A 12097-nucleotide genomic window follows, 5' to 3' on the forward strand; every position below is an offset into this window, starting at 1 on the left:
AAAAGGAATGACAGGTTCACTGAGTTACATTCAGTTATCCCATGTATATTCTCCAAGTGCGTGTCAGTCACTGTTCTAGGGACTGGGAATATAGCAGTGAACAAAACAAAAATCTCCATCTTCATGGAAACTGCATTCTAATAAAAAAGACAGACATTAACAAAATCTTTAAGGTGTAAGGTGGTGGTAAATATTTGGAGAAAAAGAAATCATGAAAGGAAGGGAAGGTATATTCACACCATCGGCAAAAATCCAGTAAAAATCTAGGTAACAGTGAATTGGTGGAAGATGTCAGAAATCTGAAACATGGTTCTTTCCAGTAGAATTACCAGCTTTTTAAGAAGGTGTCATTAACTAAATATATTTGTATAATACTTTTCTTGTAAGCCATTCTCTAAAAAGTAACTGTTAAAGCAGGGTGGAGTGGCATGTGCCTATAGTTCCAGCTACTTGGGAAACTAAGGCAGGATGATTGTTTGAGCCCAGGAGTTTAAGATCAGCCTGACTAACGTAGTCAGACACCCATTTCTTTCTTTCTTTTTTTTTTTTTTAAGTAGCTTTCAAGAAAGAACTGTTAGCAGCATGTTATTTAAAAATCCTTCCTACCTCACTGTATAAACTGACTCACCAACCAACAAAATTAAATAAACACAAAAAACTGGCTGAAATTTCTTGACTTTTCCTACTCACCATAAGCATTGGGGAAGTCCCCAGGTCCTGGTCCAGGATAAAAAGGACCTGGCCCCGGCGGCTGAACTGGATATTGCTGTGGAGGCCCCACATAAGGAGGGCCACTATGACGATACTAGAAAAGAGAAATTACGAACATTTAGAAATAATATAGTATCTGGGGGGAGAAAACAATGAAATGAAGGAGGAGGAGAAGGAGGAGAAGGAGGAGGAGAAGGAGGAGAAGGAGGGGAGGGGGAGGGAAGGAAGAAGGAAGAAAGAAGAAAGTAGAAAGAAAAAGAAGAAGAAGAAAGTAGCTTACTACAGAAAGTAAAGTTATCTGTGTAAGAGAATCATTTAAATGAGACAAAGCCACTGGGTCAAATGCATTCAAAAGGCTTGCTTGCCATTAAGATACAATGATAATGGAGATAAAGGTGCAGCTTAGTAAAGCCATACAACATATCAGTGCACAGGCAGACATCAGCTCACTGTAAAATTATCTTGGGCTGGTAACTTTTCAATGGCATTAAAAGACGTCAGGAACAGCATAATCACTGAGTCCATTTTAGAGCAGTTGGTTGTGGCGAAGGGATGTGAGAAAGCAAGGAGATAAAAACAATTTCTCTATCATTTAAAAAAATTTAAGTTAACATGTAGAAATATCTTCACATAGCATAATAAAAAATCACAATATGGCCAGATTTGTAACCAAAAAAAAGTTCACATATCACCAAAAACTAATGCCATAATTCATCCTCCAGCTCCCTCTGAGAAGAATCTGGGTTAATTACCACTCTACTGCTAGACCACCTAGGCCTCAAAGATACTTTACCTGTGGTATACAGTACTGAGGACCCTGGGGCACTGGGTACGGCATGGGCAGATGGTTAACCATCATGATGTGCTGATTAGCCTGATACACTGCAGTGGGTGTCTGTGCACCAGGACGAATGGAAGGACTGCTGTTCGGGATGGTAGCTCTAGGAGGCTGTATTTGAGGCCTCTGGAAAAACTGGAAAAAGGAGAAAAAAAATTTTTTTTTTTTTTTTTTACAAAGGGGAATATATAAATTTTACTGTCTCCTTTTCTTCACTAATAGAAATCTGGTCAGCTTAAATTATAAATACAATATGCAAAAAGAATAAATTACCTATTGCTGGGTTCCCAAAAATATACCATATTGGGGCAAGCTCTTATCAGTATCATCACATATTTGAAAACAGCAGGGTAGTTTCAACTTTTAAGTTTTGGCTATTTTAAAATACAAACTCTATACCAAAATTATTAGTTTTAAAATGTATAATAAAGTATAACAAAAGTAGCTGGTAATTCTCTATTATATAAAAGAACTGACTCTGATAAACAGTAAGTGGTTCATTATCAACTCATTAAAAATTAAAAGTAGTCTCCTAAAAGACTTTTGCTCAAGTAATTTATAAAATACTTAGAAGAACAAGGAATCTCTTTGATCATAAAATATTTACCCAGTCCATCAGGGTCAAGCTAAATCAAACCATCTGTACGCTTGTCACATGCCAAACTAAGCAGTTTTTTTCCTCTCCAAAAGGTGGCACAATCCAATACTAAGCTGAGCCAAATTTTGCTTTCTCGAATAGTCTGCAATAAAAGTGGACAATCTAGACAGGCCTAAGAATGATCTAGAATGAGCAGAGTTCAAATCTCCCAAATGGCAATGAGTACCTGCATTTATAATTTTCACAACAGGCTTAAAAGCCTTGAAACAATATAACAATAGCAAATGTCCAATGTGAATGTATCCATTCATCAGCAATCAATTTCATTGTAATAATAATAAGCAGACTGAGTTATAAAGAGGCCATGCAGAACCAGTAGTTTGTTACCTGGATAGGTCTGAATCCTCCCTTCAAATATGAAGCAAGAAAGCAGCAGGAAACAGAAAGAAAGCCAATGGGAAAGCTTACAGATCAGTCAGAAGGCACAGGACATAGCATGCAGCTCAGCAAAAATATCTTTCTATTTAGTAATAATAGGAGAAGAAAGAAGACTAGAAAATCAGAATGACAAGTCTTCACTTGAGAATTCAAGCACACATAGAAGAATCAAGTCACATTTAACTGAAAATAAATCCAGTGGCAAAAAATCCTTGATTATTATTAATGGCCACAAGTTATAGTAGTGTGCAAGGAAATGTCTGCTTGGTGGCACAAGTACAGTTGGGACTACTGGTTCCTACTCCTGGATCTCACGATCACCCATTTCATGATCTGGCATTGTCTACCATCTCTATGATCTAATCGCCATCTGTGTCATTTATTATTTTTGTAAAAGTCCTAAGAAATAACTAAACTTTTCAATATGTATCAGACTCTTCATGACAGAGGCTTGCTCTTTTTTAACTAATCAGGCATATAAAAGGGCACTTATAGCTCTAAAATGGAGAACTATAATAACAATCTTAAAATAGAGTCTTGCCCCAAAATAAATAAAGCAGCGAAATATTTGTTGCTATCAGTCCAAATAAAGCCAAGCTTCGACCTTTGGGCCCACTCTGGTCTTATTCTGTCCTACTCTTAGGCATCAACCTACCCACAGTGGTTTAAGTAACTTCATCTGGTGCTCAAATGGAAGAACTGGGATCTAGTGTCTAAGGCTCATCCCCATTAAACCTTCATACCCCAGGGGAAAAAAGGCCCTAAAGAGCCGGGCGTGGTGGCTCACGCCTGTAATCCCAGCACTTTGGGAGGCCGAGGCGGGTGGATCACAAGTTCGAGAGATCGAGACCATCCTGGTCAACATGGTGAAACCCCGTCTCTACTATAAATACAAAAAATTAGCTGGGCATGGTGGCGCGTGCCTGTAATCCCAGCTACTCAGGAGGCTGAGGCAGGAGAATTGCCTGAACCCAGGAGGCGGAGGTTGCGGTGAGCCGAGATCGCGCCATTGCACTCCAGCCTGGGTAACAAGAGTGAAACTCCGTCTCAAAAAAAAAAAAAAAGGCCCTAAAGAAATTAAGTCACAGAAAAGCCACAGGCAGAAAGGTATAGCAGGAGAATGTAATAAATGGGGGAATCTAAAGGGGCAGGGCACAGACAGTAGGTGATGGAGATGAAAAGAAAACACAAGAGGCAAAGTTGGTAACACAGGAACCTGGGCTGGACTATGACTACAGCAACCATCTTCTAGTTTTCTCCACTGATGCTGTTTTGGTGACAGACTTTTTTTTGTTGGCTGCTAACAAGAATAGAGTAGTAAACCTTCCATTACAGGACTGCATTTCTTGTAATTACAAAGCAGACTGAATCTATTATGCATCAATGTATGGGATCTGTAAACACCATTTCAGGAACAAATGCAGTATTTTTACAAGGTAGTTAATATATTAGGAGCCACAAAAATGATACGAGCCTCAAGGAGGGAAGAGTCACTATCTGCTCAACTTATTGGGCATTACTAAATGACACAGGCAGAGGGTAAAAATCTTAACACTCAAAGATCCTTTCAAATCAACTGTAGAGGGCACCCAAGATCAAGGGCATATCAAATGAACACAGGTGATCATCTATTATGGTAACATCATTAATAATGTCAAAGTACTCATATGTTGCCTGAAGAAACAGGATGTTATGGGTGGTAAGGAGAGGAGAAAGAAAACTAACCCATTAACTTATGCAGAGTAAGAAAAATAGATGTGGGCAATGTTTTCCAAAAATTCTAACAGTCTCTACGTGAAATATTTTGGTACCATTATTTTCCACCTGTTCTGATGAAACTTTTAACCAGCCAGTCCCGAATAACTGAGTTACATCTCATTCAAGGAGATTTCTGAAGAGTATGAAACTATTTTCTTCAGTGACTTTGAAGTAAAAACAGTATTTCTAATGATATTCCTAATATTAATATATAGTTGAACTAAAAAGCCACAAAATGTGCTTATATTGACATACTATTTTTTATACATTAAGAATTCAGCTTTAAAGCTAAAGAGAAATGTATAAAGCACCAACCTAAGCATTTTACATATCTACCTATATCTATGTCTGTCTGTCTGTCTATATACCTATCTACCTACCTACCTACCTACTTACCTACCTACCTACCTATCTATCTATCTATCCATCTATATATAGATATATATATATTTTTAAGATGGGGTCTTGCTCTGTCACCCAGGTTGGAGTGTAGTGGCGTGATCTCAGCTCACCGCAACCTCCACCTCCCAAGTTCCAGCAATTCTCCTACCTCAGCCTCCCGAGTAGCTGGGTCTAGAGGTGTGTGCCACAATGCCTGGGTAATGTTTTGTGTTTTTAGTAGAGATGGGTTTTCGTCATGTTAACCAGGATGGTCTCCATATCCTGACCTCATGATCTGCCCACCTAGGCCTCCCAAAGTGCTGGGATTACAGGCATGAGCCATCAGCCAACATACATATTAACTCATGCTCACAACTGACCTTGAAGGCAAGTACTATTATTAACAGGTCATGAGATATATGTAAAAACTGAGAAACAGGGAGATTAAATAACTTGCTCAAAGCCCCCCATCTGCATCTAAAATACAGTCAGGTTATAGGCATATACTTTTAATTGTTACACATACTACCTCTCATGAAATGGAATAGCCCCATATTTTATAATAGCCCAGGAGAAATCTTTTCTTTACAAATGCTGAAGGGATGTGGCAGGATCTTTATCCAACTATACAATGGGTAGCATGTCCCTCAACCATAACTGATTCTTGGTAAGAAAAATTTTCCATCAAGTTACTTCACAAAATACATGCTTATCATTCAAGAAAACAACTTTCTTCTACCTACATAACTCAAATTCTCTATCTCCCTAAATGTGACTGAAACTTCTTCCTATCCCAAAAGCATATCCTTGGCATACCATTTTACAGACCTACTTTTCCTCAACTTCAGTGCATTAATATTTTTTACAACAGTCTATCCGCAGCTTCTGTTTTTCACTTAAAAGTACAGGATCATTTACACACACGCACATGCACCAGAAGAGATTCTTGAAAAGCTGTAGTGACTAGAAATGCCAAAAAATAAAAAAAGATAAATTCTCCTTTTTGTACTCCTTCCTAAACAATTACAAATGCATAATTAGATTTAATAGTAATACAAGAAATTCAGATTCTCAGTTGGGCAAACACAACAGAAAACCACAGGTTATTAAAAGGAATATATAAATGGGCTTTCCCAAACTGCTTGCAATCCTTCAAATTTCTTTTCTTCTCAGCTGAGTGATGAAAAATCTCTAAGAGTCAAACTCTCCTGAATGGAAGGAGCCATTTAGTCTCACCATCCACCTAAAGTCTGAATATCTTTTACAACATGCCAGTGGGGATATGAATCTTTAGCAACTTAAGATACAAATCCTTTTCATAGTTAGATGGAGTTCAGACACTGTAAAACCCTTCCTTCTACTAGCCCCAAATTTTTCTCCCTATATCACCTATCCACTTGTTTCATGTCTATCTCTAAAACCACAAAGAAGTCAAATCCTTCTCCCTAAGTGACAGACCACTAAGTTATCTGGGCACTGCCATCACTGTCAATTTCACAGCACTATTTTTTGTTTCAAGCCAATCATGACCCTCTCCTCCATCTTGTCCCTCCAACCAAGATTTTTAATTCCCTAACCAGCTTCACCTTTTCTCTCAATCTTGTTCCAACACAAAGGTACTGATGTGGGGTCTGCCCAGAATGTGCTTGGCACTCACTCAAAACAGATTTGTTGCTGAATGAAAGGGCAATATACCTCTCTTATTCCTCCCAACTCTGAATCCATTAATGAAACGAAGAATCACAGAAGTACTTCTGTCAACCATATTTTACTACTGATTGGTACTGACTTACATTCGCTTAAAGTGATTAAATCCTCTTTACACATAACCTGGCTAAATGAGCCATGTTCTTCACTTCAGTGTGTACTCTTACAATTGTGTTTTGAAGCTCATATACAAGATTTTATACTTTGTAACTCAGAAAATTTATCTGGCTAAACAATCCATTGTTTCAGATTGTATCGATTGCATGACAATTGCAAACCACAGCATCATTAGAAAACCTGACATAAATGTCACTTTTCCAAGTAACTGATAATGCTGCAAAGGGCTAGGCAGAGAAAAGAGAACCATGCGCAACATAAAAACCACCTCCTAAACTTTATTTCAATCTGTTTTAAGTCTTTCATCTTTCAAGGGTTTATTATTAATATGCCAGGAGGATGGCAGAGGAAGGTGAAAACTCATTTGAGGTAGCATTTTGGGCAGATCCAACAAGATAGGATACTTTTAAAACACAGGGTGAACTTAGCATACCTATAAATTGCTTACTTTCCCAGAAACGCTCCAGAAGCCAGAAGAAAAAATGTTTCCTCTTTGAAAATCCTTCTGAAGATGCAGTAATTTATATCACTACCCAAAGCTTCCTCATCAAAAACATCTAACAAATGATGTTTGAGTGTGCTAATTATCAAATATGGTTTTTCATGACTTTGCTCACAAAAAGCATGAAAAGACAAAAACACTCTAACAAATTACATAACGGAAATTCTCTGAAAACCATCTTTTCAGTTTCAGCAACTAGGAAAATCCTATTTAATCACATTAGATATTCCCATGTGCAGAAACACTCTGCGTACAAGCATACATCACTCCATTCTGCTTTGCTTTGCATTATAGATATTGCTTTTTTTTTTTAATTGAAGGTTTGTGAAGTCCTTATGTTGAGAAAGTCTATCAGCACCATTTTTCATTTTTGTCACATTTTAGTAATTCTCCTTTCAATTTTTACATTATTATTATATCTATTACGGTGATATCTGATCACTGACCTTTGATGTTATCATTTTAACTGGGAGGACCATGAAATGCACTCATAGAAGATAGCAAACTTGAGAAAGTTGTGTGTGTTCTGACTGCTCCACTACCATCTCTTGTCCCCCGCTACCCACATCTTTCTCATCTCCTTGGACGTTCCTACTCAGCAGACACAATAATATTGGGAGTTAGGCCATTACATCAAAATTAATAACCAAACAGTGGCCTCTATGTGGTCTGATGCCACATCTCTCACTTTAAATAAAAACCATAGATGACTAAGCTTAGTGAGGAAGGCATGTCAAAAGCTGAGACAGGCTGAAAGCTGGTTCTCTTGTGCCAAAAGCCAAGCTATAAATGCAAAGAGTAAGTTCTTGTAGGAAATTTAAAGTACTACTCCAGTGACCACACAAATGATAAGAAAGCAAAGCAGCCTTATTGCTGATCTGGAGAAAGTTTGAGAATTTTGGATAGATCAAACTAACCACAACATTCCCTTAAACCAAAATGTAATCCAAAGCAAGGTCCTAACTCTCTTTTCAATTCTGTGAAGGCTGACAGAGGTAAGAAAGCTACAGAGGAAAGTGTGAAGCTAGCAGAGGTTAGCTCATGAAGTTTAATGAAAGCAGCTGTCTCCGTAACATAAAAGTGCAAGGTAGCAGCAAGTGCTTATGGAGAAACTACTTCAAGTTATCCAGCCACGACAACTGATGAAAGGGCCTACACTAAACACATGATTTTCAGTGCAGATGAAACAGTCATCTATTGGAACAAGATGTCATAGATTGACTTCTCTGTAGCTAGTACTTTCATAGTTACTGAGAACTCAAGGCTTGGCATCAAAGCTTCAAAGCTTCAATAGGCTGACTCTACTGTTAGGGGCTAACATAGCTGGTGACCTTAATTTGAAATCAACACTTATTTACTATCCGGAAAAATCCTAGGGCCCTTAAGAATTATGCTAAATTTACTCTGACTATGCAATACAAATAAAACAACAAAGCCTGAATGATAGCACATCTGTTTGCAGCATGGTTTACCGGCTATTTTAAGGCCACTACTATACAGAGCTTAGATTCGTTTCAAAATATTACTGCTTACTGGGAAAACACCTAGTCACCCAAGAGCTCTGAGGGAAACGTTTAAGAAGATTAATGTTGCTTTCATGCCAGCTAACACAACATCCACTCTGCAGTCTATGGATGAAGTTTTGACTTTCAAGTCTTATTATTTAAGAAGTATAATTTGTCAGGCTACAGCAGCCATACATACTGATTTCTCTGATGGTTCTGAGCAAACTACATTAAAAACTTCCTGGAAAGGATTCACCATTGCTGATGCCATTAAGAACATTCCTGAGTGCAGTGGCGTATGACTGCAGTCCCAGCTACATAGGAGGCTGAGGTTAGAGGATTGTTCTAGCTCAGGAGTTTCAGGCCATCCCGGGCAAGACAGTGAGACCCTATCCCCTCAAAAAGAGGAAAGAAAGAAGAAAAGAGGGGAGGGGAGGGAGGGGACGGGAGACCAGAGAAGGGAGAGGGCAGAGGGCAGAGGGGAGAAGGGAGAAGGGAGAGGGGAGAGGAGAGAGGAGAGGAGAAAAGTTAATTTTGTGATTCATGGGAGAGAAGAGGAGAAAAGTTAATTTTATGATTCATGGGAGAAGGCCAAAATATCAACAATAACAAGCATTTGGAAGAAGTTAATTCCAATACTCATGGATGACTCAGAGGAGTTCAAGACTTCAGTGGAAGAAGTTAAGTGCTGATGTGGTAGAAACAGCAAGAGAGCTAGAATTAGAAGTAGAGCCTGGGCCTGGTAGAGTGGCTCACACCTGTAATCCAGCATTTTGGGAGGCCAAGGCAGGTTGATCACCTGAGGTCAGGAGTTGGAGACCAGCCTGGCCAACATGGTGAAACCCCATCTGTACTAAAAATACAAAACATTAGCTGGGTGTGGTGGCGGATGCCTGTAATCCCAGCTACTCGGGAGGCTGAGACAGGAGAATTGCTTGAACCTGGGAGGCAGAGGTTGCAGTGAGCCAAGATTGTGCCACTGCACTCCAGCCTGGGAAACGAGAGCAAAATTCCATCTTTTAAAAAAAAAAAAAATGTAGAGCCTGAAGATGTGACTGACTACTGCAATCTCATGATAAAACTTGAACAAATAAGGACTGGCTTCACATGGAGAAGCAAAGAAAGTGGTTTCCTGAGATGGAATCTACTCCTGGTAAAGATGCTATGAACATTGTTGAAAGGACAACAAAAGATTTAGAATATTACCTAAATCTAATTGATGTAGCAGTAGGAGAGTTTGAGCAGATTGACTCCAATGATTAAAAAAAAAAAAAAAAAAGGTTCTACTGTGGGTAAAATGCTGTTAAACAGCATCACATGCTGTAGAGTAATCTTTCATGAAAATATGAGTCCATCGGCCTCGGCCGAGTGCAGTACCTCAAGCCTATAATCCCAGCACTTTGGGAGGCCAATGCAGTCACGTGAGGTCAGGAGTTCGAGATCAGCCTGGCCAATACCGTGAAACCCCTACTCTGCTAAAAATAGAAAAAACTAGCTGGATGTTGTAGCATGTGCCTATAGTCCCAGATACTCAGGAAGCTAAGGCAGGAGAATTGCTTGAACCTGGAAGGTGAAAGCTGCAGTGGGCAGAGATCACACCACTGCACTCCAGCCTGGGTGACAGAGCAAGACTCTGTCTCAGAACAAAAAAAGAAAAGAATAAAAAAGAGAGTCCATCAATGTGGCCAACTTTGTCTTATTTCAAGAAATTGCCACAGCAACCTCAACCCTCAGCAACCACTACCCTAATCAGTCAGCAGCCATCTACATTGAAGCAAGACACTTCACTAGCAAAAAGGTTACAACTCACCGAAGACTCAAATAATCATCAGCATTTTTTTGCAAGAAGGTATTTAGTTATTAGCTGGGCGTGGTGGCTTATGCCTGTAATCCCAGCACTTTGGAAGGCCGAGGCAGGCAGATTACAAGGTCAGGAGTTCAAGACGTGCCTGACCAACATGGTGAAATCCCATCTCTACTAAAAATACAAAAATTAGCCAGCGTACTGGCACGTGCCTGTAATCCCAGCTACTCAGGAGGCTGAGGCAGGAGAACTGCTTTAACCCGGTATGCAGAGGTTGCACTGAGCCGAGATTGCACCACTGCACTCCAGCCTGGTAACTGAGAAAGACTAAGTCTCAAAAAAATAAAAATAAAAAAAGGATTGAATTACTATATGTACATCATTTTCTTAGACATGATTCTAACTACTGCATAGTTAGCTGCTGTGGGAAAGGAAGCCTGTTTTTATAATGCTTCTCAGTTGAAAGTCTTTTCTAGTGTAAGCATTTCTATTTTACTTGTAATAGAACAGAGATACCACTAAATTCTACCAATAATCAGTTAAAATTCTTCTCCCATTCTCTATCCCTTTACCCAGCTTTGTTTTTCATTGTAGGATGTATCAGTATCTATAATGCTGTATATTTTACTTACCTTTATTCTCTTGAAGAAAAACCATGGATGTAATACCATTGATGATAGGACTTTTTTGTCTATTTTGTTTATTACTTTTGTATCTCTAGTGCTAGAATAGTTTCTGGCACAAAGAAATGTTCAATTTGTATTTCTTAAAGTGGATAAATAAATTAAGAAGTAAACATTTAAAAAAAATTTTTTTTTGGGGGGGGGAGAAAAAGGACAAAATATATTTATTCTTTTTTTACATTTCCAGGCAAGCCATTTTCAGTTCTGTCCATCCAACTTAACAGTTAATCAAATGCAATTAACATTTCAGTGGATTTCAAAAATGTAAGGCAGCTAAACGTAGAAGACGAGATGAAGACTTTGAAGCAGTACTACTTCTTTGAATAAATGGGCCTCTAAAAACTGACAGACGCTCACCAAGCCAACTTTGACGTGACAAGGCTACTGACCAACTTTTCTTTAGTTTTAATGATAAATTAATAATATCTACTCAACCTTCTAACCATTGCAATGTGTATACCTGAACAGCCAAAGAAGTTTACAAATCTGGCTTTGACTTACTGCTCTCAACCCAGTAAAACAAAAGATCTGAGACAGTGTTGAAAGAGTGTGCTTCCAAGTCTTACTGATACTCATCAACTATGAATACTAACGATTTCAAAGCATGTGTAAATTCTTCACTTAAATTTTTAATTGGCTAAGAAAAAGATTTTGCATATGTTCACTACAGTAGATAAAAATAAATACAATGTTTTCATTTCAGTCTGCTGTATCTCCAAGGTATGCCTGTTATTTATTAACTTGCAAAGCAATATAAAATATGCTTCTGAAATCTCTAGCTTTACACAATATATAGTTCAGTCTACCAGAAAATTAAAAAGGATCTGCAATTAGGAATTGCTTTGGTGAATATCTTTTAAAAGTCTAAAGTACTCTTGAAGAACAGTACTATGATTCGCTGGCAAGTGATAAAGGGACAAACTTTAAAAGGTCCACATAATGGGATATCATTCAGCTGTAAATCTGATATTCTGCTGACCCATGATAGTTTATAACGAAGATTATTCCATTCTAAATTTTTTCTATATTTCCCTGCATGTGGTCAATATTACATA

At 38.4% G+C, this 12097-nt stretch overlaps 1 protein-coding gene across 34 annotated transcripts in view; it reads right to left on the reverse strand.

Annotated features, from left to right (window-relative positions):
- EIF4G3 (eukaryotic translation initiation factor 4 gamma 3) overlaps window positions 1-12097 on the reverse strand; it is a 371563-nt gene that overhangs the window by 187958 nt on the left and 171508 nt on the right. For 17 of the 34 annotated variants that reach the window (XM_039473813.2, XM_039473821.2, XM_039473820.2 and 14 more), the window contains 3 exons: window positions 2535-2555; window positions 1505-1684; window positions 691-805 (listed from right to left, as the gene is read on the reverse strand). The exons of 2 other annotated variants lie outside the window; for them this stretch is intronic. In XM_039473813.2, coding sequence (XP_039329747.1) covers window positions 691-805; window positions 1505-1684; window positions 2535-2555 — 316 coding nt within the window. The remainder of the gene's footprint in view (window positions 1-690; window positions 806-1504; window positions 1685-2534; window positions 2556-12097) is intronic. 15 more of the 34 variants (XM_074380218.1, XM_074380217.1, XM_039473805.2 and 12 more) reach the window with 2 other exon arrangements.

Source organism: Saimiri boliviensis, chromosome 11 (genome assembly GCF_048565385.1).
Source record: "Saimiri boliviensis isolate mSaiBol1 chromosome 11, mSaiBol1.pri, whole genome shotgun sequence".
NCBI lineage: Eukaryota > Metazoa > Chordata > Mammalia > Primates > Cebidae > Saimiri > Saimiri boliviensis.